This window comes from Serinus canaria, chromosome 20, assembly GCF_022539315.1.
Source record: "Serinus canaria isolate serCan28SL12 chromosome 20, serCan2020, whole genome shotgun sequence".
Classification (NCBI taxonomy): domain Eukaryota; kingdom Metazoa; phylum Chordata; class Aves; order Passeriformes; family Fringillidae; genus Serinus; species Serinus canaria.
The window spans coordinates 5,749,394-5,775,830 of NC_066333.1; the positions used below are offsets into that span (position 1 = coordinate 5,749,394).

Sequence of the window (26,437 nt, forward strand, 5' to 3'; positions counted from 1 at the left end):
CAAAGTTTATAAAGCTTTATTAAACATTTTGAACAGCTGTGCAATGAACAAACAATACTCTGGAAGTTTCACAACCTCATAGCTTGAACTGCCTCAGGACAACAACAGCCACTTCTGCTGCTCTCCACCAGAAGACTGAAGGAAAGACAAACAGATGGCAAAGGGGAGGGAAACCTTCAAAGTTTAGAGGTAAGTGTTTTGTGCTAACCTCTAAGGCTTCTCACAAACCAACCTTTGCCCCAGGCTGTAGGCCCGACCCACCATCACCCTGGATTCTTGACATCCTTCTGCCAGGGAAGCTGGAGATACCAGGCATTTTTCCAGCCTCTGCCCTTCTCTGGTCAGTAGCACCAGCACCTTCTGTCACCTCTGGCCCAAAACGATTATCTCTGAAAATGGCTGAAGCATTTACTGCTCCAAGCCTTGCCTCCACCTCATGGATCCTCTCCTGCACTGCTCACACTCAGCCTTTCGGGCTAGCATGAGTTTTGTAGGGTAAAGTTCACAGTGGCTTCCAAAACCCTGTGTCTTGCAGCATGCTGGTTCTTTCTCCCAATGGTCAATACCTTGGTAAACCCAGGACATGTAGGAGGAGGGGAAGAGAAAGTCTCTACTGCCTGTCTGGCTTTATAAAAGCAGCAGCATAACTGAGGCTTTCAGGCTGGGATCTCGGAGCAACAAGTTCAGAAAGCACTTGGGCAGTGCACACATCTCTTTGGCAGGCTGAGCAGGAGGAGATGACTCAACTGCCTCTGGCTCCTGCAGCTTCTGGCCAAGTCCATTTGTGAGCTGTGGCACTCGCCCTTGATCAGCAAGGTGGGAAGGCTGGCTCCCCATAAAGAGAGACTGAGAGAATCTTGTAGCTATTCAAGCAGGATCAGTGGGCCAAGAGCCCTGAATTAGACCCCCATGGCCTAATGCAGACAAGTGACACACAACTCCAGCACTCCCAGCTGGGCAGGGGCCAGCAGCTCAGGCTTCCAGCAGTTCTCAGTTGAGAGGGCTGGTGTCTGTTCCCGGTGATACGGGAAAGAAAAAGAAAGACTTCTGCTCCTAAAAAAGCAGGTGGTGCTGCCAGAGTTCACACAGTAAACGAGTCGATTTCACAGGCAGAGTGGGAAGAATTTGCCACTCCAGTCCACGCACAGTTACAGGAAATAGGTTATCCTTACTCCAGTCCCACACCCAACACCCACCTCCTCCCCAGCCCCACCCCTTTTTTAAAAAGCAAAACAAGAGCCCTCAGCAGACTGGAAGATTATGATTTTCTAGGTGCCCACTATGCTGGGATCGTGAGCTGATTCTGGCAACTGGGATCCTGTGCAGTGATACAAGAAGCAGTTCCCCCAGCAGCTGTAGCAGATGAGGAATAGAGCTGCCAGGAAGACCAAGGCACAAATTGTGCAAGGTTTCCGTTCCAGGAGAAAACTGAGCAGGTAGAATCCCATGAACATCGAGTGACTGAACCACAACGCTGGGTTGAGGGGCTTGGGTATGAGCAGGACAGGTAGCAACCACTGAAGGCAGTACATGGTGGCTGGCTGGGGCCTCGTTGGCAGTAGCAGTCAGATGTGCTCCAGAACAGGCTCCAGCAACTCCTCCAGAGGGCAGGGTGCTCTGTAGGGAGGAGGAAATGTCAGACTCTCAGCAAAATGCAGGGAAAAAAATCAACTGACATTCTTCTAAAGCTTCATTTACTCCCAAGCATCATATGCTGATGGTTGAACTCCCAGCACTAAATTCCATTGTGTCTTGGGAGCTGGTGGAAAGCTTTCTGAACCACTCAGCTGGGGACAGGATCACCTAATGCTGGTATAGAAGTGTATCCTGCATGCTCTGCTCCTCAGACCTTTATCCAGGCTAACAAATTAGACCCTTTTAGGACCATGCAGGAACAAAAAGGGAGAGGTGGAAATGGGAAACAAGCTGCCACAGCCTTCCCTACACATATTGATCCAAGACAATCCAAAGGCTTGAGTGATGATATAAAGAAATGCAATTGAAGGGTAATCATCATTTGGTGCTACAGAGAAGTGTTAAGGAAGCATTCATGTAAGGAATTTTTCTGCACACAACAATAAAGTGTTCCAGCAGGACAGCACCAGGCCAGCTACACATCAAGGTACCCAGGAAAGCCCTAGAAGCATCCTGGCTGTGAAACAAAGGGGAGGACAGTCCCAGCTTAAAGATTTATAATCCTTGCCAAACAGCTGAAGTCAGATAAAATGAAATATGTGACTAGATCAAACGGGGGGACAGGCTCAAAATGGCAATTTCCATTAAGTGCTGTAAACACAGGATTTCCTCACTTGGATTATTATAAAACTCTCTGAAAATTGGGCTTTAAGGGCTTTCCTAGGCAGGGATGGCAGCACGCTACAAGTCCAGAAAACCTACTCCTACCTTTAGCAACCATCTCAATGACATTGTGTGCTTTTGTTTTTTCCTTTGAAGCACTACAAACCCCTTCAAGAATTTCAAATGGCTTTAAAAATAACAAATGCCTCATCCCCAGCAAGAAGAGGCTGGTGGGGACAGCTCCTTGCAGAAAGCCTTGTATCTGCAATTACTCAATGGAGAAGTGCTCCCTCAGAAGGATGAAGGGCTCAGCCGAGCCTGTTAGGATTACAGCTAGGGGGTGGGAAGGTTAGTAGGATGAAGGAGTGAGAATGTAAACAAACAGCACATTCCACTGGCTCCTGTTGGCAGGAGAAGGGATTTCCTGGCAAAGGAAGGGAGAATGAGGGATTGCAGAGAAAAGCCAAGAGAAAACCACACGAGGTTCTCTTCCAAAAAGAACACTGAGGTCAGACTTGTCTTGCAGGTAGCAAGGGGCTCTGCTGTCAGCAGCAGGAAATGCTGCCATCCTGAGCAGCACAACCTATTTTACTTTAATGTTAGGAGGAAAATTCAGGCCAACATCTCCACCAGCACAAACATTATGTGAGGAAAGTACATTGTGCTGGTGCTCCTGCAAGGAAGTGCTCTCCAGCAGAGAGAGCAGCTGGAGTTCAATTAGTAAAACTAAGCTACAGTTCAGTAGCCAGCAAGTACGGAAAAAGTTATTTTATGCTGCAATACAGATAAAGCCAAGTCACAGGAATAATGCTCCCAATGTTAGTCCTGTTTTAGGCAGGTCACTCACTTGCATCTTTAAGGGCAAGTCTAGTCCCAAGCCTTTTCCCCCATCTGTAAACTGGAATTAGCTATTACTCACTTCATAACAAAACATGCTGTCTGCTTGCCTTTGTGAATTGCTCACTTGTCTCTGGAGTAAACAATACCACAGAAGTACTAGAGAACTTTTTTTTAAGGGGAAGAATGGAGAGGAAAAAATCTAACAACAAATATTTGAACAGGAAGGTAATTAAACCCCACCACACAAGTTTTCAGTTCAGATTGCATTGAATGCAGCAAATTTGCACTAAATCAATGATCTGCAGCTGCTTTAACCCTCCTGAAATGCTCCCTTCTTGAAGTTTCCTGCAATTTTTTCTCACAAGTGCTCCAAACACCAAGCATTAAAAATCATTGCCTAAACACCATGTTATGTTTTTGCTAGATCCAGCCCTAAATTGCATCAGTTTGACTTCTGTGGCAATTTGTGTCAGCTGTTCTCAAAACTTTAGTTTAAAGTGCCTACTTTGCTTTGGGTTTTTTGTCTCTAGAGTAAAGAAATGGGTAAAGAATGTGTCTGTTAAGTAGCAAAAGGCTGAAACAAAGAACTAGAATTTTTCAGAATTAATGTCACAAATCTCTCAGCTTTAACACGGTCATATGTCACTACTGAGCCTTTAGCCCCAAACTTTACAACTGACTACAGCTAGAAAATAATTATGATTTGTGTTGTAGCTACACTTTGTACTTCATGGTCCTGCCTCCTCGCTCCTACAATGCTTTTAACAATAACATTCTAAATACTGAGTTGATTTAAGTGTCTAAGCTTTACTTAAGCAGTTCCTACAAACACAAAGCCATCTCACAACAAGTTACTAATTTTTAAATATTACTATTTCCTGCAAGAACCAGTTGCTTGTAGCAATCAATGCAACCACTGAAGAATTAAGAACCATTTAATAGTAGTTATTCTTACTATGAATTTCAATGCCAGTGCCCTTCAACCTGCAAACCTCTTGGATTTCTGCCAAATGCAGCCATTCAAACAGCTGCTCTTTGTATCTGTAGTAAGTTTGCTTTTATTCTCAGGAGTCCCTTCACTACCAACCAGTTAAAGGCTGAGGACCCTCTGCTGTATCCCACAGCTGATCCTAGACCAAGTACTTACTACAGGAGGCTGCTACAGCTCTGTCTCCCTCAAGGGACTTTCTACTAGTAAGATACATGCTCTTCACTAGAGATTCTCTGTACAGCTGGCAGTGAGACTGAGTTCTCTTTACACTCTATCGATCCAAGAGAAACATCACCTCCTGCTATCAGCTCTTTACTGAGCAGGGAACGTTCTCCTTTATGCCCAGGACAGGCAGATCCTTCTAGAAGCCACAACAGTATTTGGTTTTGCCTGGTTTCTCAAGCAAGGTAAAATTTGCAAATTAAAGATTCCTGCCTTGTTGTCTTTGTCCCCTCCTCACAACCCAAGCCAAAGATTACCATGTTCCAGAGCAAATAATAACCTGTCACCCAACAGAACTGGTTTCACAATTGCATCCTGTTTTCCTCAGCCAGTTGCTCTTGTTCTCCCCTGCCTGACTCACCTCCTGCCTCAGCCAGCCCCGTGTCCCACTATCCCCAAACCTGCTCCTGTGCTGCTCCTCATGTCACCTGATTTGATGGCCACTCATGTTTACTTGACAGCTCCTTTCCACTTCCACCTTTCACCACTCTTGGAACCACTTGAACTCACTCCAGACCTCTCAGCAGCAGAGCTGGTGATGCTCCCACTGTGGCCCAGTCTGATCTCCACCTGCTGCCAGAGCCTCCTCCTGCTAGCTCCTGCAGGCAGAGAAGCAGCCAGGGGAGGTTCCCTGCACACCTCCTTAATAAGCAAGCCCCAGCACTTTTCCACCTGCTTATTAGCTGGCTTCCATTGCACTGCCAGCCCTCCCTGCTGTCATCTTCCCTCCCAAAAACAGTCAGGTCCTACTGGTGTATGTTTGTGTGGAGGATTTTGGAATTCCAGTGCAAAGGCAGCAGCAGACCTTTCCCAAGCAGAAACAAAATCTCAGTTACGACAGGTCTAGAGTGAGTAGCACAGAGCACTGCTTTGCAATGGATCAGTCACGTTTTGGAATAAATCCATCTGAGGAGCTAGCAAGCTGTTCCTTCATATTCTACAGACTAACTCAGCAATTAACACACTGAGAGGTGTTCCTACACCACAGGTTTGGCACATCAGTATGTCAACACCAAGTCTGTACCTTTCTCAAGAACATTTGAATTCTTTGACAGTCCATTTACCCTGGAAGGGAAGAATAATCAGTCAGCTTTCCCTAAGCACTTGAAGGGTAAGCTTGTTCAGCCCTTACAAAGGCAGCCTTTAAGCCAGTGCTGTCCACACAGAACTCCCCCAGCAGATGCTACAGAAAGAGTCTCCCAGGCTGAGAGCTAAAAGGTCTGCAATAAAACACTGAGTAACCTTTTTATTGGGGCGTGCTGGTATCATCCTCCCCCTTTCCCAAAAGCTGAAGACTCTGCTTGTGATGAAAAGCCACACTGGTTGGATAAAAGTCTCTCAAGTTATCCAGTGCACATAAACTGAAGAGGAAGCCTTAGGGATGTGTTTCTTACCTACAATGCTCACCTGTCTGCTTAAAATTGTTTTAATCAAAAACCCTGTCAGAAATACTAACTGATGTGTGTGGGCAGTGCTTCACACTGCCAGCGTGTCACACAGCACCCAAAACAGCTGCTGAAAAATACACAACATCTAAAGCACTGGGACAAAAAGAGAGGTGAAGAACTATCAAGTGACAAGTTTGAAGAGTTCAGCTAAGAAAAGCAACAGCAGACCAGCTACCCAGATGCCAACCCTCTGTCGTAAACCCAAGAACCATAACTGCTCAAACTTTAAGACCTATTTGCAGCAGGATTAACTTCTCTAGGGTTTTTTTTAGCCTTGCCACTTATATTCAATTTTTTTTTAAAAGCTTTATCTGCTGGTATGACTCAGCTGGAAAGAGTGAGTCTATACTTTTTGGCAAAGGCCTTACTCTAGTCTTAGATCATGCCTTGGACACTTGATGTAGACTCAGAAATGGTGCAATGTAATCACAACAGCTTCCAAAAAGAGCAACAAATCCTTTACTAACCAAGCCTTGGGGTTAGTATTCTGGTTTCTCAAGCTAGACACAAGCCAAAGCAACTCACTTGGTGAAAAGTGGAGGCTCTCTGTTGAGCCACTCTTGTCACCACTTCCAAAGCTGCCCTCTAAGCTCCATTGCTGCGGGGGATGGATGAGCTTTTGTCCAGAGGCAGTGCCCACTCCATCTGGAATGCAATGCCCTAACAGCACCAGGTGAATCCTTCTCCACCCAGGAACAGGAAGGCAGAGGAGAGATCAAAACTAAAACTAATTGTTTTTGTCAGAGAGCTTGGAATGGGCCTGGAAATCATCAGGAATCAGAGGAGCAGAAGCTTAAGTCAGCCAGTTCTTTGATGGGAAGAGAGCAGTCACAGCTGTCATCTGAAGTCTTACTACTTCTATTTGTGCCAATTCATTAATTTTCAGAGGTCCTCATTCCCACCTTCTGCCTTTGTTTAACTGCCAAGATCACAACTTCCAGGTTAATTCCAAGTTCCCTGAGAAAAGTAGTTTTAATTTGGACCTCTTCTCTACCTTTTGTGCCTTTAGCAGGCTTCAGAGGTCCAAATACAGTCTGATAAGGGTGAGTTTTCTGCATCTCAGCAGGCTTCAGAGGTCCAAATACAGCCTGATAAGAGTGAGATTTCTGCATCACAGATGAGGAAAGGTAAAAATGCTGTTTTGGCAGCTATGAGGAGTTATAACCTCCTACAGTTTGGAAAGACAAAGGTTACTGCACTATGACAGTATAACAGTACTTGCAAGGTCCACTGAGATGTTTCAGTACCAGGGAAGTATGAGAGAGTTCGGCAAGCTGTGGACTGCATCTAAGAGCTTGTTTTTCCTCTTTTCTTGCACTTGCATGTTTGGGATATCCTGAGCAATGCTGGTATGACAGAACAGCTTGTAAACTCACTTTGTAGCTGGCTCAAAGCACGTAAGGGTGCTCGGGGAGGATGCCTGGCTAGACACAACAGTCTGTACTCACAGACTATCACAGAATACCCCGGGTTGGAAGGGACTCACAGGGCCCATCCCAGTCCAGCTGCCTGGACAAAAGCTTGTCAGAGCACTGCGCTATCCTGGGGAGGAACGGGCCGGGGTTTCCTTTCCGAAGGCGCTAACGAGAGCTACGAGAGGCTCGTGGCCGAGAGCAGCAGGAAGGGAGGGGAGGGCACACGCAGTGCTGTTATTTCCATGCTGGCACCGAGCTCGGGGTCGGTTGAAGCCTTTTCCATCCCGGCGCACGCAGGGCTACGAGCGCGGGGCTCCTCAGCGGGGGGAAACCTTCTCCCTTTCCCCCGCCCGACCCCCGGAGCTCGCAGCGCTCCCCCGCTCCGCCAGCCCCACCGCTGGGCCCCGGCCGCTCCCCGGCCCGTACTCACCGCGCGGCGCCGCCGCCTCACGCCGCCATCCCGGGGCCGCCCTGAGGAAGGAGGGAGAGGCCTCCCGGGAGCCGGGGCACGCGGCGCTCCCCAGGCGGCTGTCCCCGGGAGCGCTGCCGGCCGCGGGCGCTGCTGCTGCTCGGCCGGCGGGGTGGGGGCGCGGGCAGCGGCCGCTCCTCAGGCGGGTCCGGGCAGCCCCGCGCGGTGGGAGCGGAGCGCGGCGGGTGCTGCGCCTGCGCGGACGGCGCTGCGCCTGCGCACCGGAGGGCGGCGCTGGGAGCCGACCTCGGCCGGATTCGCGTTTTGGGAAAAGATTTTTGTGTTTGTGGGTTTTTGTAATGAGCCGCGCTTGGGCTGTTCGGCCTGGAGAAGAGGAGGCTGAGGGGGAGACGTCAGCGCTGCTTACAGCTTCCTCACGAGGGGCAAGCTCCGATCTCTTGGCTTTCATGAGCAGTGACAGGAGCCGAGGGAATGGCCTGAAGCTGGGTCAGGGCAGGGTTAGGCTGGATATTAGGAAAGGATTTTCACCCACAGGGTAGTCGGACACTGGAACAGGATCCCCAGGGCAGTGGTCACAGCCCTGAGCCTGTCTGAGTTCTAGAAGCGTTAGGACACTGCTCTCAGGCACAGGGTGGGATTCCTGGGGTGTCATGAGCAGGGCCAGGAGCTGGATTTGAGGATCCTGAGGGATCCCTTCCAACTCAGAATATTCCATGGTTATTATTCCATTGTGTTTGCATGCTCCATTGCACCTTGTGCTGTGCTGCCTCAGAGCCACAGAGGACAGTGGGGCTGGGCAGGGAGCAGTGCAGGCCATCCCTCCTGGCCATCCCTCCAGCCCCCTGCTCTGCTGGGTCCCCTCGAGTGCTGTGCTCTGGATCATCGTGTCCAGGGGCACGGGAATATCTCAGTGCAGCCTGTTCCAGTCACCCATGCAGTAAGGTTCTTCATGTCCAGGTGGAACTTCCAGTGTTCCTGTTACCTCATCCCATTGTTCAGCACCCTGGCTCCATCCTCAGAACACCCTCCCTGCAGCTGCTCATAGGCATTGATAAGCTCCCCTCTCTGTCGTCTCTCCTCCAGCCTAAACAGCCCCAGCTCCCTCAGCTTTTCCTTGTAAGAGAGATGCCATCTTCACAGCCCTCCCCTGGACTCGCCTCGGGGAGCTCCATGTCTCTCCTGTACTGAGTAACCCAAGGAAAGAAGAAAAACAGCCCAAGAAAAACAAAACCAAAAACCCCAAAGACCAAGATTTGGCATTTTCACCACCAGTTAAAACCCACCCAGCCACAGTTGCAGGGCCACCCACATTTCCCACAGTTTTCCACTTGGCTGGCTTGTGCATTTTGATAGTTATGATAAGATCTGCTCTCCCAATGGCCCTACAAGCGTGTATCCAGCCTGGGACAGTTTCCCTCTGATCTGCCATTATTCTGGGCTGACCTTTTATGGAGTGTTTAAAATTCCTGGTTTGTGGCACTGCATAGGAATGGCCCTAAAGCCTTTGGCTGCCAGCTCTGATGGTTCCTAGTAAAAATAACCACTAGGATGCCAGCTATGATTCCTATGGCACTCAGGGGACTTTCAGGATCCCACCCAACACCAGCAGCAAGCAGGCTTCACCCAGGGAACTGGGCTGCTCTGAGCTGCTCCAGCAGATGCTGCTGGTTGCAGTCTGCAGGACTGATACTGGATCCAACTGATACAACTTGAGGTCTCCAAATTATTATGCAAATTGTAATGCGGACCCTCATGCTTAAGACTGTTGTGGGAACTGTGTTTGCTTGGGTTTTGGTTGTAGTTCCAGCTTTCTATAAAGAAATTCCATTTTGCACTTGAAGCCTGGCTGGCTGGGCTGTGGACTCCCAGCCCTGTGGCACCTTTTTCAGCAGGCAGGAATAGAGAGGGATCATCCAAAACTTGTATTTCAGCAGGCTCTGCAGGCTGCATGGAGCCATCCAGTGGAGTGGATCTGTAAGGAGCTGCAGAGTAAAAAGCATCTCTGGCATGGAAGGGAAAAGTAATCCCAGGCTAGTGGGAACAGCTTGTTCTCTGCAGAACAGGATGCCATGGGGTTTTTGTGGCCTTTCTGTCCAAGCAGAAGCTTTTAAAGGACCTCTGGCTGTGCTCTGCTTTGGTTCTGTGGAGTATTTCTTCCAGTGATGTCCCTGTCCTTTGTTTAGCTGGTTGTAAGCAGTGTCTGTTGCAATCACAAAAGCCACATCTGAAATGGGAAGGGCGTAGCCCTGAAAGCAGAACTGTCAGAGGCCAAGCACCACCACCACTGACCTCCCACTGCTCTGGGTGAACCACAAGGTGGTAATCTGTATTTTGAGAAAATAACTGAGGAGCACAGTGGTGCCAGTGTTCCTACATTCCCAGCCCAGGGCTGGCTGCAGCTAAGCACTTGGGGTCTGCTGAGCCAAAGCTCCCAAAGCTGCAGGGACACTGTGGGTACACAGGAGAATCCTGTGCTGAGGCAGAGGGGTGAGCAGGTGGAGGGTTTCAAAATACTGCAAAGAGAAGTTGTGAGCAAGAGCAGCTTTTTCCTGTGAAAGAAAATAAACCTTTGCTGTTTGTGAGGGGGCAGACATACCCTGTGCCCAACAATTAATTTGCACACTGGCTCCAATGTGGCCAAGTGTGACAGGACACATATGTGTGAAACAAGGCAATTGTGAAAGATGAGATGTTAGAGCAGATGAATCCCTCTCTTTTCTGCAGATCAAACCCCCTTGCCTGGTCCTGCCTGCATCAAATCCCAGCTGACCCAGGCAGTGTGCTACAGACTTGGCAGCTCACAGTCTTAGAGGGTCAACTCTGCCCATAAGCTGAGAAAGCAAAACCAACCACGAGCAGCACAAACGTACAAAACACCCCAGTTTACTTCCAGCACCATTCCCAGCATGTAAGTCACACCTTTCCCAACAGAAGTCTTTTACTTTTCCCAGTCCCACAGCAGTGCAGTTCAGTAGTCAATGGGCTTAGAGCCATTTCCCATCTTAGCAATGGAAGTGATCTCTCAGCTTATTGGATCCCAAAGAGAATTCCTGGCAGCAAAACAGAACAAGCTGCTTCCAGCAAGACAAGAGGTAGCAGTACTCTGCTGTGTGTCTCCCCAGAGAGCCCTGCAGGCAGTGCTGGCTGCCCTGGCTCCTCTCAGAGTGGGGGCACCCCCCTGAATTTTCGGATGACGTTGGCCAGTCGCTTGGCCAGCCCACCCCGGCTGGGCTCCTCCACGTGGAACGTTCTGGTCAGCAGGTTGTAGAAGGAGCCGTAGCACACGGCCACCACGGTGCAGGTGAGGCAGATGACGTTGTAGGGCATGCTGAAGTCTGGTGTTGGCAGGTTCACCAGCAGCGGCTCTGTGTACAGGCGCACAAAATAGCTGGAGCCATCAGAGGAAGGAAACCTGGAGAGTGGAAGAAGGAAAGGCAGGGTCAGCCTGCACAGGACCAGTGCTTTGTGCTCACCAGAGAGGATGAGAGCAGCCACAGCCTGCAGGTTGTGGCACAGCCCTGCTCCCCAGAACAAGCACACTCACAGTGAGGTGAAGAGAGGGCTCTGCTCCACATCCATGTCCTTCATTGCAGTGACACTGGGCACCAGGGCACTGAGCACAGATGAACTAAGGGCACAGAGAACACACCAGCATCAGCCCTGGCACCAAAGACATCTCCAGAAACCTGGGGAGAAAGTCCCATGAAAAGCCCAGAAAGGGATGAGGAGCTGAGGAATTTCATTACCCAACATAAAAGCCATGATTGGGGTCAGGTGGGTACTCTGTCCACTTCAGTAAGGCCCTCTCAAACTGGATTGTGATCTTGGTGACAGAGTTGGCTGGCAGCTGGATCAGCATTTCCAAGAGGTGAGGCCGTCTCCGGTCCTGGGCTGGCTGGTAGTGGATGTAACCTAACCCCAAAGAGATTTCCACAATGGCACCAGGGGAACCTTGTCCCATCTCACATTCCCTGGACATCTCCCATGAAGTGGGTGCTCCTGCTTCCACTGCCCTGAGAGAGGTTTTCTGGGGAAGTGAAGATGCACCCATAGCAAAAAGCATGTGTTAAAGCTAAATTTAGCTGGTCTTTAAAGCTACTGACCCATGATAGTCAGGTATTCATAAGAAAAGGTATAAATGCAAAATAAAACCCAATCATCAGTTTTAAATTGAGCTTCCTGTGCTACAAAAATTAATTCATGTTGGTTTAAACACTTATTGGATTATGAAACACTATCCATGTGCCTCTTATAAATAAAACAGACTTAATGGTCTCATCTGCTGTGAGCACTGAACTTGGGGCTAGAAAAACATCCTAAAAAGTTTTGTTTCACAATCCAGTTTCCCAGTGAACACTGGGACCTGAGGGAGGGACTAAAGCATCCTTAGAATGAGCTGCTCTTGCCAAGGGAATCAGATGGCATGTGCTGCTTGGAGGGTTCACTCACTGGGCTTGTTTTCCTTCCCTTTGGTGATGATGGTCAGGGTGTGCACGTAGAGGCGCAGGTACCAGGGCACAGTCTCCAGCAGGATCACGGGGAAGGCTCGGTATGGGTGGGTATTGTAGATGAGGGTGCAGATCTCCCCGGTCTGCAGCCCGTACCCCCCCACGTAACGGTGAGCATGGAGTGTGGGAATGGGCATTTCAGCTGTGGAAGAGGAAGGACAGCAGTGGGGTGATTTTCAGCCCTGGAGCCCTAGCCAGGGGTGCAGATGAAGTGAAGTTCTGCTCACTCACAGCTGTCTTGGGGCCGCTTCCACTTCAGCTGCACATTGAGGCTGCGAGATGTGTTGAAGAGCGAGGGGCTCAGCAGGTCATAGACAGCATAGGTTTTCCTGTCTCCCTGGACAACAGCTTCGTGTACTGATGTTGGAGGGGGGGACACTTCCAGTAGCTCCTTTTCCTGAGAAAAGCAAATGGACCATGAAAGGAAAAACTTACATGCTGCCCCTGGAAGAAACTGGCAGCACTGGAAAAAGTCCATCCAGGTAGCCCTGAGCTTTGCCACCCAACAGCCAGCTCTGTGCTCTTGCTAACACCACCAGGCTCATCCCATCAGCCCTGCTCAGAGCAAGGAAATCACCTCCCCGTGTTAGCCCCTGAGAGGCCAGGTCATGCAGAGGATGGAGGTGAGGATGCTTCAGAGCCACATGAAGTGGTTAAACTGAGGGAGCAGGGCATGCTTTCTGGCCCATGAGCTTACCTTGTTCTTAGGGGAAATGTCAACATAGACTTTGCTCTGCGATGCCAGAGGACACGTGTCAGTCAGTGTGCGAGAGAACATCTTAAAGAGGGACCAGTCTGTGGGAAGCAAGGTCAGGGGCAGGTCAAGTGCTGCAGGCTGGGAGCACTCGAGCACAGCCACCCCGCTTACCTTTCTTTCCTTGGCCACTGGAAAAGAAGTCAAAGACCACAGTGAGGGTCTGTCTGAGCTCCCAGGACACAGCCAGGCAGGAGGCATCCTGGACAAGAGACAAGCAGCTCTGATCACACCTTCTGGAGGGGGAGGACACCAGGATGGAGCTGGACCTCCACCAGGACTGCAAGATTTCCATTGGGGTTACCAAACAGGCAGGATGACTGCTCTATTAGATACAGGAACCCATCACAGGGTAGCTGGGCAAACCAGTGTGATACCTTAGATTGTGACAAGGGGGTTTTGGATTTTCTCTTGGGGAGCTCAGGAAGGGAGCTGAGCCCAGACTCACCCTGCAGATGGGGCGGATGTGCACTGCCTGAGAGTGGTAGCTGCTGTGGAACAGGCGCTCAGCCTTCAGCAGCACAGCCAGCCCGGCCTGCAGGGAACAAAGGAGAAACTCAGCCCCTGCCCTGTCCTCTGCTCCCACTGAGGGAACTTCCCAGTGCATGCTCCCAGACTGCTGCTGGGAGCCCAGCTCCATCAGGAGTGGCCCAACTGGGCAGCAGGACTTGTCTTTACCTTTGAGCCACATGGCAGAAGCTTCTTCCAAGGGGTGAGGTTCTCTGTGCAGACGACTTCCCGGGGCAGGACAGCATAACGCAGGAGATGGTGATCTGTCCCTGGGCAGGGAGAGAGAGGAGAGCAGGCTGGGATTGCTACAGCCATGAGCACAGCAGCAGTGTTCCACCCCCAGTGTACCCCACATCCCACCAGCCTCACAGCATGCCTGAAATGCCATGAACTCCACCAGAAGTAGATCCCACTGTTCAGAGTGATTGGAAAGAATGGGTAAGGATACATCCTAGCAGATCTTTTTTTTTTTGTGAGTGCCTTAAATCCTGTAGTCCTCACTGTTTCATAAAACACTTTTCATAGAGACAAGTAAGGGCCTGGGATCATCAGGCCCTTACTTGTGAGTTTGCTCTGTTTAAATCCAAGCCTTGTTTGTAGGGAGAGGAAATCCTTCCCAGGAAAGGTTAACAGATGCTGTTGTACACACCCAGACCCAGAGTTGTTGCAGGACTTGCACCTGGAATTCTGGCAGTGGCACAGGGCAGAACTAAAGTGTGAGGCAAGAGTGAGAGAGCAGAGCCAGGCTCACCATTGGCTAAACCCAGGGGTTTGAAGGATGCTGTTGGAATCACTGTGTTGGTCGAGTCAATGAAGTTGAGAGAAGCACAGAATATTCCCGAAAGGATATTACTCAGTTCTTTCCAGGCTTTGTCAACACTGTGTGAGAACAGACACCAGAGATTACTCAGCAGCTCAAATCCTTGAAACAACAAGTGTTAAGTCAGTAACATTCAGAAAATACAGTGGGGTGACCATATCAGGTTACTGAAGCTGCATGGAGTGTGCAGAGAGACTGCTGGGCTGGCATTCTCCAGCTCTCTTGGTATTTTATTCTGACACATCAGATTTGAGGGACACACAGCAGGGACACACAGGCATCACACAGTCAAGGGACATGGCAGTGGGCACAGTTGGTATGTGGGAGAGAGGCCAGGGGAGCAGGGAGCAGAATGTGTGTAAATGGGGAAGGGGCTGTGAGGCCCAAAGCAATGCCTTGGTGCAGCTCCAAAAGCTGACCTGACCAGCAGACAAGGGATGGGACACTTGCAGGGAGAAGAGAGCTCTGTAAGTCCCCACAGGGCTGCTGCAGCTTGAACAGGGCTGGTGTGCTAAGGGGGATGGTGACAGGTATTGGATGGGAGTCAAAGGAAGTGAGTCATGGATGAGAGGCCAAGATATAGCCCCACTGTATTAGCGCAGCAAGGGGTCCTGCAATGCACTCTGAACCCTCATCCCCCATGCTGCTTTCCCTCAATGACACACACATCCACTGCTTGGTTAGATCAGTGTTATTTCTCTCTGTGCCATCATTAAGTGCTTGTCATCACAGAGCCCACAGGGGAATTACTCGGGCATTTAATGAACAAGGATTTGCCCTCAGCACCACATCCTGTCATGTGAGCAGATGGGGTATGTTCTGTGGGTTTTCTAGAGCTACTCCTGGGCTCCTCTTTCCAGAAGACATTTTTCAACCCAGGAGGCCCACTCACACACCGTGGCTGCCTCAGGAGAGACAAACAACAGCTCCTGGAAGCAGTGGCCACAGAGGGGACCCAGAGGGACAGATCCATGGCTGGGGTACCTACTCGGTGACCGTGGGCTGGAACCAGACCCAGAGCTCAGCGCCAGCGGGTGCCTGGAGGGGCGGCTGCCCCCAGTAGCGGGTGCGCCAGAAGCCCTGGGTGAGCGCGAGGTGCAGCTCCCGCACGCCCAGCGCTGCCACCAGTCGCCCCAGCGCCTTCGGGAAAAGCCTGTAGTGAGAGACTGTGGGCAGCGTCAGTCTCTGCCCTCCTAACCCCGATCCCTTCCCCGACATCACTACAGGGCCTGCCCCAACATGACATCACCGACACTGCCTCTGCTTGCGCCATCACACATGGCCTGATTGCGTCACGGCCCCGAGCCCCCCCGTGTGATGTCACTGCTCCGTCCCCACAGCCTCTCTCTGCCCTGTCCCTGCTCACCTCACCCCGCCTCTGACGTCACCCGCGACCGTTACGTCATCCCTAGAGGCAAACCATTACGTCGCGTGGTCCCTCCGCGATAGCACCGCCCCTGCGCACCGCCCCAGCCAATAGCAGCGCGGTCCGCCCCAGGGCCAGCCAATAGCGACGCGATCCGCCCCGGCCGGGCCCGCCCTACCTGCGCCCCGCTGCAGGTCCGCGTCCCAGCGCGTGCGGAACTGGAAGGTGGCGGCCACATCGCCGGTGGGCAGCGGGCTCAGCAGCAGCTCCTCCCGCAGCGCATCCCGCCGCTCCCGCACCGCGTCCGCCCGCCCGGGCCCAGGCCCTGCCGCCGCCAGCAGCAGCAGCAGCAACGCCGCCGCCGCCATCCCACCGCCCGCCCCGCCCCGCGCCGCCCCGCCCCGCGCCGCTTCCGCTTCCGCCCGCGCTGGCAATGGCGCCGCTTCCGGAGGTGCCATGGAGACGCTGTGAGCGCCGGGCCGCGCCTCTCCCGGTCTGGCACCAGAGGTGCTGCACGGAGCGAGCTCGGAGCCCCGCGGGGAGAAACGCCGGCCCGTCTGTGCCTGCGCTTGCCCCCAGCCCAGGAGCGAGCCCCAGCGCTCTCACAGAACCGCAGAGTATTCTGCGACGGAAAGGACCCGCAGGGGTATCTGGATGGCGGCCAGCTCTGGTGGTGTGAGAGGGGATGGAGCGGCTCTCCGAGCGCTCCCTTCCGCCACTTTGAAATCGGTGCTGCAGGGAGGCCCTGGCGTCGTCTCAGCTTGGGTGGTTCCCTGCGGGGCTTGGCGGTGCCCCAGGACGCTGCGAGGACTGTCCCTGTCCCCAGGTGGCTCCCACTTCTCAGCCATTCCCGCGGCTGGCGGCTCTCCCTCGCTCCTCGTCTCCTTCCCCCGGGGCAGCGCCCATCTCCGGGTGCGGAGCCATCCGGGAGCGCCCCGCTCCCACACCCGCCAGCCCGGGGCCGCCCCCGGGGGAAGGGTACGGCAGCCACAGCAAGGCAGCGCCGGCGGTGACGGTCCGATGGAGCTCACGGCATCTCCTATTCTCCCCGTGATGATTTGAGTGTGGTGATGATTTGTTCCAGTAGGAAATAAGCATAAAAATTATAGCAACGTGTGGTTGCCACTTACCGGCTGCTATACCTTGTTGATTACCCACTTCCTGGCTGAGATCTAAGGTCCTCATGCAAAGTTAACTAGGAACTGACAATGTGACAGAGTATTTTTGAAGAATAAGAAGTTACTTTATATCTCTTTTTCCCCTCTTGCCAGTTAATGGCATGACATAAAACCAGAAAGTCAGCATGGCCAGAGAAAAAAAAAAAAGGTCATATTTACATAGTATTGTTGACTTTTTTTTTTTTTTTTTTTTTAACACTGGGCAACTCCTTGCAATGGGATACTTGTAGGTAATAAAGGTTTAGATGCATTTTGGAATTGATCAGCCAAATTAAAGGTAAAAACATCCATCCAGAGCTGTTAAGTACCCTATACCTAGGTAGGGAAGTCCCTGTGCTACAACCTGAAAAGTCGTGAAACGTGCCCCTTTTTTCTTGATCAATTCCCCAGCTTAAGGCAGCACATGCAACACATTTCTGCTGCATGCAGATATGGGGCACTCCAGCTGGTTCCACAAAGTGTTGGTTGACACAGGAACAGTGCAGTAATGTCTCAACTCCCCCAGGGAAGCAGCCAGGATGAGAAGAGCATTCCAGGGCTTCTGTTGCTTATCTGCCAGGCTCCTTTCCCCATGGTGACCATGGCTGTGCTGTTGCAGGGGCAGGGACAGCACTTTCCTGGCCTGCAGCCACTGATGGTGGCAGGGGTCCTGTGGCCAGCTTTGTGCCCAGCTTTGGACCAAGTGGGCTGTAAAGTGGCCTCATGTTGGTGGTGCTTCCTCCATCCTGTGGAGCAGCATGGGAGGAGCAGCTGCTGGTGTTCTCTGCTCAGCCCATTTGCGTGGGAAGTCCCCCCTGTGCTCATGGCTGGTGGCTCAAGGTCATGAGCACCCCAGCCCTGCTCAGGCCAACTGTGTTTGTGCTGCCTCTCTGCAAAGCCTGAGCTGCTCCCCATTGTGCCCTGCAGCCTTTCTCTGCCAAGGCCTGTGCTGTCTGTCCCTGCTGGGCACTGGAGCCAGCCCTGGGCTGTGCAACAGGAGGTTTCATTTGCTCCTGCGTGACACAGTGAGCACACTGGCTTTGCACTGCTCTTCCTCCTGCAATCCCCTCTGAACCCTCATCCCCCATGCTGTTTTCCCCCAATGACACACACACACACTGCTTGGTTAGATCAGTGTTATTTCTCTCTGTGCCATCGTTAAGTGCTTGTCTGGACAGAACCTTTGTCAGTAGGGCAGGGGGAACTGGGATCCTAAGGGATGGCTTTCTGGAGGTGGTGGGGCTGTGGGACGCTGAGCATGTTGTGGGGTGGAGGGGTTGAAGCAGGGAGTGTTAGCAGCAAAGCCTGAAGAGTTAATTTTAGGAGCTTACAGTACCCCTTTCCTTCTCCTTTAGCTGCCAGGAGAACACATGGAGGGAGAGGAGGGGAAAAGCATCTCTCCCCTCTGGCAGGTCAGCAGTCCAGGATGGGGTTTACTGAGCACCAGCAGCTTTCCTTCTGGGCTGGCCAGTCCGTAGGGAGGAGGCTGGGAGCAGGGCAGAGCTGCCTGCTAGCTTCTCACCACCTGCTCTTTGGGACTGTCCTCCTGCAGGTCCTCCTCATCCGACTGCACCACCGGGGTCTCAGCCCCCTCCTCGCTGGTGTCCAGGCTGTTCAAATCCGTGGAGGCAGAGGAGGTGGAGGAAATGCGAGATTTGCTCTCAGCTGCATTGGGCACTTGCAGGGTGATCTCCTCTGGGCACTGGCTGGCATCTGCCCCTGGAGAAGAGAGCAGTATGAGAATGAAAAAGGCTCTTGGAGGTTTATTGCTGCCTAAGCTTCATGGATGGCCCCTCCAAGACTCACTCCTCAGTGGGCTGTGCATTCCTGACCGCTCCCCACGTGGCTGCTGCAGCCATTCCCCACCTCACACCCCCGGCTTGGCTCAGGGCAGTTGCTGCACATTCCTTCCCCGTTTTTGGCAGTGAAGCTTCTTCCATCTTGCCTGAAACACGGCTCAGAGCCACACTGTGTGAGGCTGTTGGCTGCAGCAGGCGAGGAGACTTTTGGTTTGACCTCACTACAGTGTGTGAGTGGGGAGGAATGTGCTGCCACCCCTTGCTTTCCTTGCAGACCCCAGCCCAGCTCCCTGGGGTGTGGCTGGGTGTTGGAGAGGTTCTGCTGCCTTCCTGCTCAGCACAATGGGTTCTGCAGCATGGAGGGGACCTTGGGAGTTGTGACAAGGTACTGGCTGCTCCAGAGAGGCATCAAGACAAGGGAATTTGACTCACAGACTCTGGAAGGTGTCTTCTGTCTTCTGCAGCACAAGGAATTTAGAGGGATCTGTATGTCTGGGCTGTGGAGGTTCCACATCTGCACACTGATGTGGAACAGACCAGTATGAGGTCCCTCCAGCTTCACAAACCCAGCACCAATGTCTGCCCTTGGGTGGGTGTGGATCTGCCCACAGGGTGGCTGGGCCTGAGAATGAGTCACTGGGGGTAGAAAGGGCTTCCAGCCTGGCCCACAAAGGGTTTGGGACTGCACATACCTGGCAGAGACCCAGCAATGCTGCTCTCCTCTGTCCCACAGCCCAGAAACACATCCACAGTGTCTTGGTCTGACAGGTCCAGAACATCCATCTGCTCCAGCATGTCGACATTCACCTCCATGGAGGAAATGCTGCCTAAGGGAGCTGCAGAGACAGAGGCCAGTGAAAAGATGAATGATAGTGACAGACAGGACTCTGAGATGGGAGACCAGCTTTGATACAGGGAACTGAATTGTACTTGCTGGTAAGAGGTCCCAGGAAAATCATGCTTCCTTAAAACATCCCTCTGGAAGCCCCTGCTGTGTCACTGCAGTCCTTGTCCGTGGTCTAAAATGCAGCCTGCCCAAAGCCAGACTCTACAGGGCACCAGCCTGGGTACCCATGTGCCTTCAGTTAAGGGGTGTGAGCAACCCACAGCACACCAACACACAGCCACTGTGGTCCCACCTTGGCTCAGGACATGAGTGTCCTGTTTAGGGTGGGGATGTCCCAGCAATCTCCAACCCCTGTGTCACTGTCCCCTGTGTCACTCCCCCAGCCCCGTGCTGGTGCCCACAGCACGTACGTCTCCGGTGCTCAATCTGCAGGTGAGACATGGGGAAGAAGAAATCCACGTCATGTTGGAAAACCTCCTCAAAGAACTTCTGCCTGTCCCGCAGTTTCAGCTGCTGCTGCTGCATCTGCTCTGCATCCAGGTTCCGCTGGGCCTGCTCCATCTCAGCTGGGGAGAGAAGGTGAGGAGAGTTGGAGCAGGCAGGGCTGTCTGAGCCCTTCTGCCTGTCCCAGCTCACACTGCATGGCTGTGCTGCATGGTTGGTGGTTCCCTTCTGCTCTGCTTTACCAGCACACATTGATTTAGTCACCGTGGAGAGCTGTGACACACCAGAGCAGCAGTGTCACCAGCACTTTCTGTGCTGGAGCCTCAGATCCCTCCCCTGAGGTGCAGGGCAGCCAGGATTGGGGAGCCCATCCACTGTGCTCACAGCTGCTGAAGGGAATTTTCAAGGGGGAAGGGGAGCTGCTGTGAGATGAGCCGCAGTTTGCACACTTTCAAGTTTCAGTTTCCCTGCTACCAAACAGAAGGCTGTCTGTGAATGCTAACGAGCAGGGGAACTCCCAGGGTCAAGAGCTGGCCTTAGTGCTCCAGGCTTTCTGGGCTGAAGGATGTATAAGGAATGAAAGGAACTGGCAACCCTGTCACCCCTGCCTGTGCACAGCCCTGCCTGTCACACCCCCGCCACCACCGTCACTATAAATGCAGCCGCACCCACGCTCCAGGCTCCCGCTCACATCCCCACTCACAGCCAGCCTGGCTTCTGCCTGCACAAACATTTTCATTCCTGTAATTCCTGGAGCAGTTCATTGCCGGTGCTTGTGTCCCCAGCTCACGGGAGGGAGTGATGGGAGCCCTTGGGCTGTTGTAGAAGGTGCTTGTTGCTTCATCCCTGGTCTTGGTAACTTCCTTCTGAGCTGGGCACCCAAAATAGCAAGGACCCAAGGTGGCACAGAGAGGCTGTGGCTGGTGACCCCAGCTGTTCCCAGGCTGGTGTTTGACCTCAGCCATTCCACATTTCCTTTCTGCTGCACTTGGCCCAACCAGCACAAGGAAAATGTGATTATTGGAGCAGGCAGTGTAATAACCAAGGAAACCAAACAAACATCCTGTGCTCTGCCTGAGCACAACCCAAACTCTCTGCTCCTCCAGGCTGGGGAGGAGGGAGCAGCATCTCCACCCTGTCTGGCAGAAACAGGGGCAAGGACCGCAGGGGAGCTGGCTGCCAGCAGCATGGAGCAGCACAGGAACCACACTGGAGAAAGGTGCTGAGCCTGGTGAGATGTCATGGAGATCAATGTCACATCTTCCTGAGAGCTCTTCCAGGGCTTCTCTGCATCCTGTTTCTGGGGCATCCTTCAGTAAACCCATCATCTGCAGGTGCTGCCCCGGCGGGCTGGGCTGTGCTGGCAGCACCACGTGGGGATGCACCGTGACTCAGGGCGACTCACCACTCTCTCTGGAAGAGGCTCTGGTCCTCTTCTGGCTGCTCAGCATCTTCCTGCAATGCCTGGGGCAGCAGTCCAGGCTGCCTGAAGGACTCTTTGGCCTTGGTATGTCTGACCAAAGCTCTGGTGCCGAGGCTCAGTGCAGGGCCCGGGATGGTGGTGCCACTGAACCTTTCCTGCTGGGAAAGCTGTCTCACCAGCTGCTGCTGCTGGGATACAGCAAAAACCTCTGGCCTCTCTGTTCTATCTGCAGCACAGAACGAAGCCAGGGACAAGGAGGGGGTAATCAAGGCACTGATTATGGAGCTGTCTCCCTTCAGCAGCTGGCTGTCCCAGGCAGAGCTGTGCTCCCCAGCCCAGCTGTGCTGAATCCATGGCAAACTGCCGCAGTTCACCACACCGAGGGGAGCCCATCGGGCTCCAGCTGTTGGGCTCAGGGCAGAGGCTGTGCTGGCTCCATGATACAGGGTGACAGACCAGCTTTCCATGAGACATTTGCCAAAGGGACCTCAGTGTGGAGGTAAGGACCAGTGTCCAAATCCTTCTGCAGTGCAAATACAAAATAAACCAGAATGCTCTTGGTGCTGTCCTGAGTGCCATGAATGCTGCTGATCTGGGCTGTTAATGTTCTCCCGGCACGTGACCGATACTCGCAGTAAGTGTGCTTGGGGAGAGTGATGACGGCTGCTGGTGGCAGCATTCCTGTGGGCGCCAGGGTTTCTCTTGAGGGAGAAATTAGCAGGACCTGTTTATGAACTTGTTTTCGAGCTCTGCTCGGGGAGTTGGGCACGAGCACTGAGATCCCATTATGTAAGGAACGCCGGCAGCGGGAGACAGCAGCTGGGGCTGTGCTTGGCCCTGCCTGACCCGTGACCGCGGTGAGAGCCGGGGATGGAGCCTTCCCCCCTCGCACGGCTCTTCCGGGCCCAGGGGGAGCGAACAGCCCTTCCAGTGTGGCTGCCCCTCGGCAACCCTCGCCGGGGAAATAAAGGAGCGCGGCGTTCCCTGCCGCGGTCCTTCCCATGTGACGGCCGGTCACACTCCGTGGCTGTCAGCCGCGGGGATTGTCTCATCCCGCTGGCATGTTCCCACCGCGGGACACGTTAGCACACACAATGCGGCCCCTGTACACCGTGGGGGATCTGTCGGTACCTGCTGGTGGCCTGGCTTTTATTACTATTGTCATGGTTATTACTAGAGCCCGCTCAGTCGAGGGGCTGGAGGCTGATCAGCATTCCGAGCCAGGCTCTGCCCCGCTGGCTCAGCCGCCCAGCGCGGCTGCGGCGGCTCCGAGCGCCCCGCTGCCTTCAGATCCTTCCGGCTCTCACGGCTTATTCAGCGCTGCCTGGACAGCAACTGGGGCCAAACACTGCTGCAGAGTTTGGGCGGGCAGGACAGGGCAGGATTCCCCGCAGGGATTTCCTCTCACCTGCTGCTAGGCAGATGGCCACAGGGTGGGCTGTGGGCGAGGAGGATGGCCCCAGTGGTGCCTCTGCCCTGCCAGGGCACAGCAAAGAGCCACCACCCACCACGTTGTGTGGGATTGTGGCCACGCTGTGGTGGGGAAAGGCGTGGGAGGGTTGGGAGGCAAAGCTCTGTCAGCTCTCCCATCCTCCCCTTCGCCAAAGCAGGCTTGGGAGAGGAGCAACTCCCGGGATGCAGTTTGGATGGGGCGGGGGCCAGACGGGGCTGGAGGGTGCTGGGAGTACCAGCTCAGGGTGTACTCGGACCCAGCTGCCTTTCTGCTGGGAGGGACTGCACTTTTCATTCCTCATGGCCATCGGGATCCTGGCACGCCCCCTCTGTGCCGGTAAATAGGAGGGGTGTGTTTGGGTTGGGAGAAGGATCGTTAGTGAAGGCACAAGGCCAAGAGAGGATGGGATGGCCTTTTCTTGAGGCCACAGCTCTGCAATATCTTGCAGAGATTTCGAGGGATTTTAAGAAGGTCCTAAAAAATAATATGGGTTGTGGAAAGGAGCAGCAGGTGCTGGTGAGGTGAGCAGAGTTTAAGTGGGAGGTTGTTGCAAGCATGGGCCAGTTCTCTGATGAATCAAAGGGCTGGAGTAAGAGCCTTTCCAGAGCCCAAACCCCTGACTCTATTCCTCCAGAGAAGCCCAGAAGCCCCACTGCCCCCAGCTTGCCAGAATGCACCTTCCCCCCCCAGGTCTGCTAGGAGATGGGTGGGGGGCAGTGCAGCTCCTCAGCTGCCTCAGCATCTTCTGGGAGGTTGTGCAGAGATGGCAAACCTTTCTCTGTCACCCTGCCACAGCACAACCCCTGCAGAACAAGGATAACTCCCCAGGGCTTTCAGCTCCTTTAGCCTTGGGAGAAGCGGCTGGCGAGAAGAGCTGGGTATGCCCCAGAGAATCACGCAGGGTCAGGCCACGCAGAGATGGGATGCTCAGACTCCAGCTGCCTGAGTGTTAATGCCCTGCACAGTTCTCCATCGGCACGTCTGACCTCGTGTTGCAGCACAGCAAAAAATAACCGTAGTCCTGATGAGAGGAAATGCACCGGGCGAGTGCGAGGGAGGCAGTGGTTTTGGCAGGGCTGCTTGCTGGGAAAAGCAGGGCGGGGGGGGGAATGGAGAAATGGAGAGAGAGGACACGGCACCTCGTAACCCCTGTGTGTGCCGTGGTTTCATCGCCTATGCTCCTCCGAGCGATCTCCAAATCCTCTGCGTCTCAGCACTAAAAATATCCTTCCCTGCCGCCCGGAGCTCTTCCCCGGCAGAGGCTGTGTCATAAGACCCTGCTATTTGCGGGGCCCTGCTTCCTTTCATGCGAGGAGAAGCATGAGAACGGAGCAGCGCGGTGCCCGAGGCACGGCAGGCACAACCCGGGCACGGTGCCTGGCAGGCTGCTCCTCTACAAGCCGCGCTCCCCCGGCTGCCGCTCGCCGCGCCGCTCGCCACTGAGTTTTCTCTGCCCAGCATCCTCAGCCCTGCGGTTACGGGGGGATCCGCTCCTTCCGGCAGCCACAGGGCTCTGAGGGCTGCCGATGCCACTCCAAAACAAGCCCGCGACCCAACAGGTTCCCGAGCTCTGCCACTTCCCAAGCATGTGTCCCTCAAATCACCCTGCTCCCTGAGCATCCCCGTCCCAGGCACGGAGCTGCCCGGCAGCCCCTGCCCTAAAGCAGAGGGGCCGGCAGCAGGTTGGTGCAGCGAGGGGCTCGGGAGCTGGAGGCTCCGGGGGCGGCAGGTGGGGCACAGCCGCTTGGCCAGCGCTTGGTGGGCGCTACGGGAAGGATGGAGAAGATGTGGCACCCGAGTCCTACCAGCCCGCCCGGTGCGGTGCCCCGCTCCCATCCCGCCGTGCCCACCCCGCGGCCGGCACTTACCGGGCAGCCGCCGGCTGCGGCTCTGCGCCCCGGGCCCCGACATGCGGCTGCTGCGAGCGGACCGGGCCGGGCCTGGCCGGCCGGGCCGGGCGGGGGGACGGGGATCAGTGCGGGCCCCCCCGCCGCCGTCGCTCTCCCAAGCCGCGCTGCGGGGCGGCGCTCGGCGCGGCACGGGGCGGTACCGGCGCGCCCAGCACCGCCGCACCGCGGCCGCGCCTCCCGCCCCGCCGGGGTCCCGCACCGCCGCTGCCGGGGCCGCCGGGAGCCCTGCGGCGGCGACGGGGTCTGCCGTGCACAGGGAGAATCAGAAGGTCCCCGTGAAGGGTCCCCGGCCCCTTGGAGAGCAGGGTCCCCGTGCGCGGTACCCGGGTCTCTGCGTTGCCGGGACCCACGGAATGTCCCCATGCAGGGTCCACGGTCCCGAAGAAGGGTCCCTGCAGAGGGTCCCTCCCCACCACAGCCGCCCCAGGCGGAGATCAGTGCCCGCAGTGGTGGGCTGCAGGTCCCTGCTCCGGCAGGAGCTGTGCCCCGCTGGCAGGAGCTGGGCAGGGGGAGGCGGGGGGTGGCAGGGGCTCTGCCTGGGCAGGGAGAGCAGTTACCAGTCATGCTTGCTTTTTCTTTGCTTATCTTCTCAAAATGCCCAGCTCACGCATTCCCGCGGGAGAGAGGACAGCATCGTGTATTGACGGGCCCTCCCCGTCTCACTCCTGGCCTTGTGAAACCCTTATCCCCGGCAGACCCCACTCCGGGGTGCTTTCTCCCACGTTCAGCCCTGCACATCAGGGCTGCTCCTTGGCAGGGCCTAGGACTTGGCCGCCGCCTCCTTCCTGTGTCTCAGCAGGGTGAGTCAGTGCCTCGCCGTGCCCAGCGCCAGCTCTGCCCGGAGCCTGGTCAGTGCCAAGCTGGAATGGGGGACATCCACTGTGCCCTTTGCTGTGGCTGGAAGGGAGTTTCCAGTGTCTGTGGCGTGTCCCGCCTCTCCCGTTCTCAGTGTGTTCCTCTCACTGTCTGCATAACAAAAGATAACTGGGTATTGTTTGTGTCCCAGCTCTGTTTTGGCTACTGTTGCTTTGCTGTCCCCCCTATTTCTCCTGGGACCTCCTGCTGCCGAAAACCGGCTTTGTGCTGGGTACCCGGAGCCTGCACCCTGGGGTCGGCTTCAGCTTTCACTGTCCACGTAAATGTTTATCCCTGTCCATAAGCACTCCCCGTCCTTCCTGCCTGATGTCGGTCTGTAGTGTGGGATGCCAGCACTGCGGTTTGGGGGGACCGGGCTGGTGTAGCACGAATGGGGGCTTATGGTCTCTGAGCAGCTGCATGACGAAATCTCTGCTGGGTACCTGCCGGCGCTGGCTTGTTCATAGCTCCGTGTGGCCTCCGGGCAGCATCAACCTGTCGGCACCGTCCCTTCTGCCCCCCTGGCCGGCCCTGCCAGCGGAGGGGCGAGGAGGCAGGGCCGGGGAATTAGCTCAGGTCTCTGCTATGTGACACGTCTGTGTCTTTTGGCACCAGGCACTGCTGCGAGGCGTGGAGGCTGTTTGTGCACTCACGAGTTTCCGGAGCACCCCGAGGTCCCCAGAGCTCACTGCATCCCGAATTCCTGCTGCGGGGTCGGCACATGTGAGTGCTGCCCGTGCAGAGTGACACGTTCCCAGATCCCTCGCTGTCGTGGCCCCTTCATCCTGCCTTGTCGGGAGGGCGTTGGAAAAGCACTGATATCATCGGCACCGAGCCTGACTCATCCTGGCTCTTCAGCACAAGCCGTGCCGCTCAGCGGGGCACACATTTTATTCCAATTAAACCATTGCAGGCAAGCCAGCTCTACATAATGATTTTTTTTTTAC

At 54.4% G+C, this 26,437-nt stretch overlaps 3 protein-coding genes across 5 annotated transcripts; all 3 read right to left on the reverse strand.

The window, feature by feature from the left end:
• BLCAP (BLCAP apoptosis inducing factor) lies at positions 1 to 7,885 on the reverse strand. 2 transcript variants are annotated; one of them, XM_030233279.2, is made up of 2 exons: positions 7,645 to 7,885; positions 1 to 1,617 (listed from the first exon to the last, which is right to left on the reverse strand). In XM_030233279.2, the coding sequence occupies exon 2, from the start codon at positions 1,530 to 1,532 to the stop codon at positions 1,269 to 1,271; it is 264 nt and encodes an 87-aa protein (XP_030089139.1). In that variant the 5' UTR covers positions 1,533 to 1,617; positions 7,645 to 7,885; the 3' UTR covers positions 1 to 1,268. The 2 variants fall into 2 exon arrangements, with proteins under 2 accessions (XP_030089139.1, XP_018772751.1); XM_018917206.3 differs by lacking the exon at positions 7,645 to 7,885 and adding an exon at positions 4,869 to 5,526.
• A 2,626-nt stretch (positions 7,886 to 10,511) lies between these two features.
• PIGT (phosphatidylinositol glycan anchor biosynthesis class T) lies at positions 10,512 to 15,970 on the reverse strand. Its single transcript, XM_009093192.4, has 12 exons — positions 15,781 to 15,970; positions 15,225 to 15,402; positions 14,168 to 14,295; positions 13,585 to 13,685; positions 13,355 to 13,441; positions 13,021 to 13,108; positions 12,850 to 12,947; positions 12,384 to 12,549; positions 12,094 to 12,294; positions 11,391 to 11,556; positions 11,189 to 11,272; positions 10,512 to 11,056 (listed from the first exon to the last, which is right to left on the reverse strand). The coding sequence occupies exons 1-12, from the start codon at positions 15,968 to 15,970 to the stop codon at positions 10,804 to 10,806; spliced, it is 1,740 nt and encodes a 579-aa protein (XP_009091440.2). The 3' UTR covers positions 10,512 to 10,803.
• Positions 15,971 to 17,881: 1,911 nt separating this feature from the next.
• Positions 17,882 to 25,394, reverse strand: DBNDD2 (dysbindin domain containing 2). Of its 2 annotated transcripts, none has more exons than XM_018917207.3 (4): positions 25,193 to 25,394; positions 19,816 to 19,971; positions 19,251 to 19,394; positions 17,882 to 18,478 (listed from the first exon to the last, which is right to left on the reverse strand). In XM_018917207.3, the coding sequence occupies exons 1-4, from the start codon at positions 25,197 to 25,199 to the stop codon at positions 18,270 to 18,272; spliced, it is 516 nt and encodes a 171-aa protein (XP_018772752.1). In that variant the 5' UTR covers positions 25,200 to 25,394; the 3' UTR covers positions 17,882 to 18,269. The 2 variants fall into 2 exon arrangements, with proteins under 2 accessions (XP_018772752.1, XP_050838204.1); XM_050982247.1 differs by lacking the exon at positions 25,193 to 25,394 and adding an exon at positions 24,594 to 24,670.
• Positions 25,395 to 26,437: the final 1,043 nt, after the last annotated feature.

Coding starts and splice junctions, on each gene's coding strand:
- DBNDD2 (XM_050982247.1), bottom strand. CDS start 24,636: ATGTCGGGGCCCGGGGCGCAGAGCCGCAGCCGGCGGCTGCCCG. Junction 19,972..24,593: donor CCGCAGCCGGCGGCTGCCCG/GTAAGTGCCGGC, acceptor TTCTCTCCCCAG/CTGAGATGGAGCAGGCCCAG. Junction 19,395..19,815: donor GCAGATTGAGCACCGGAGAC/GTACGTGCTGTG, acceptor CTGTCTCTGCAG/CTCCCTTAGGCAGCATTTCC.
- PIGT (XM_009093192.4), bottom strand. CDS start 15,970: ATGGCGGCGGCGGCGTTGCTGCTGCTGCTGCTGGCGGCGGCAGGGCCT. Junction 14,296..15,224: donor TTCCAGCCCACGGTCACCGA/GTAGGTACCCCA, acceptor GTTCTCACACAG/TGTTGACAAAGCCTGGAAAG. Junction 12,295..12,383: donor GAAGCGGCCCCAAGACAGCT/GTGAGTGAGCAG, acceptor CCTCTTCCACAG/CTGAAATGCCCATTCCCACA.
- BLCAP (XM_030233279.2), bottom strand. CDS start 1,532: ATGTACTGCCTTCAGTGGTTGCTACCTGTCCTGCTCATACCCAAGCCC.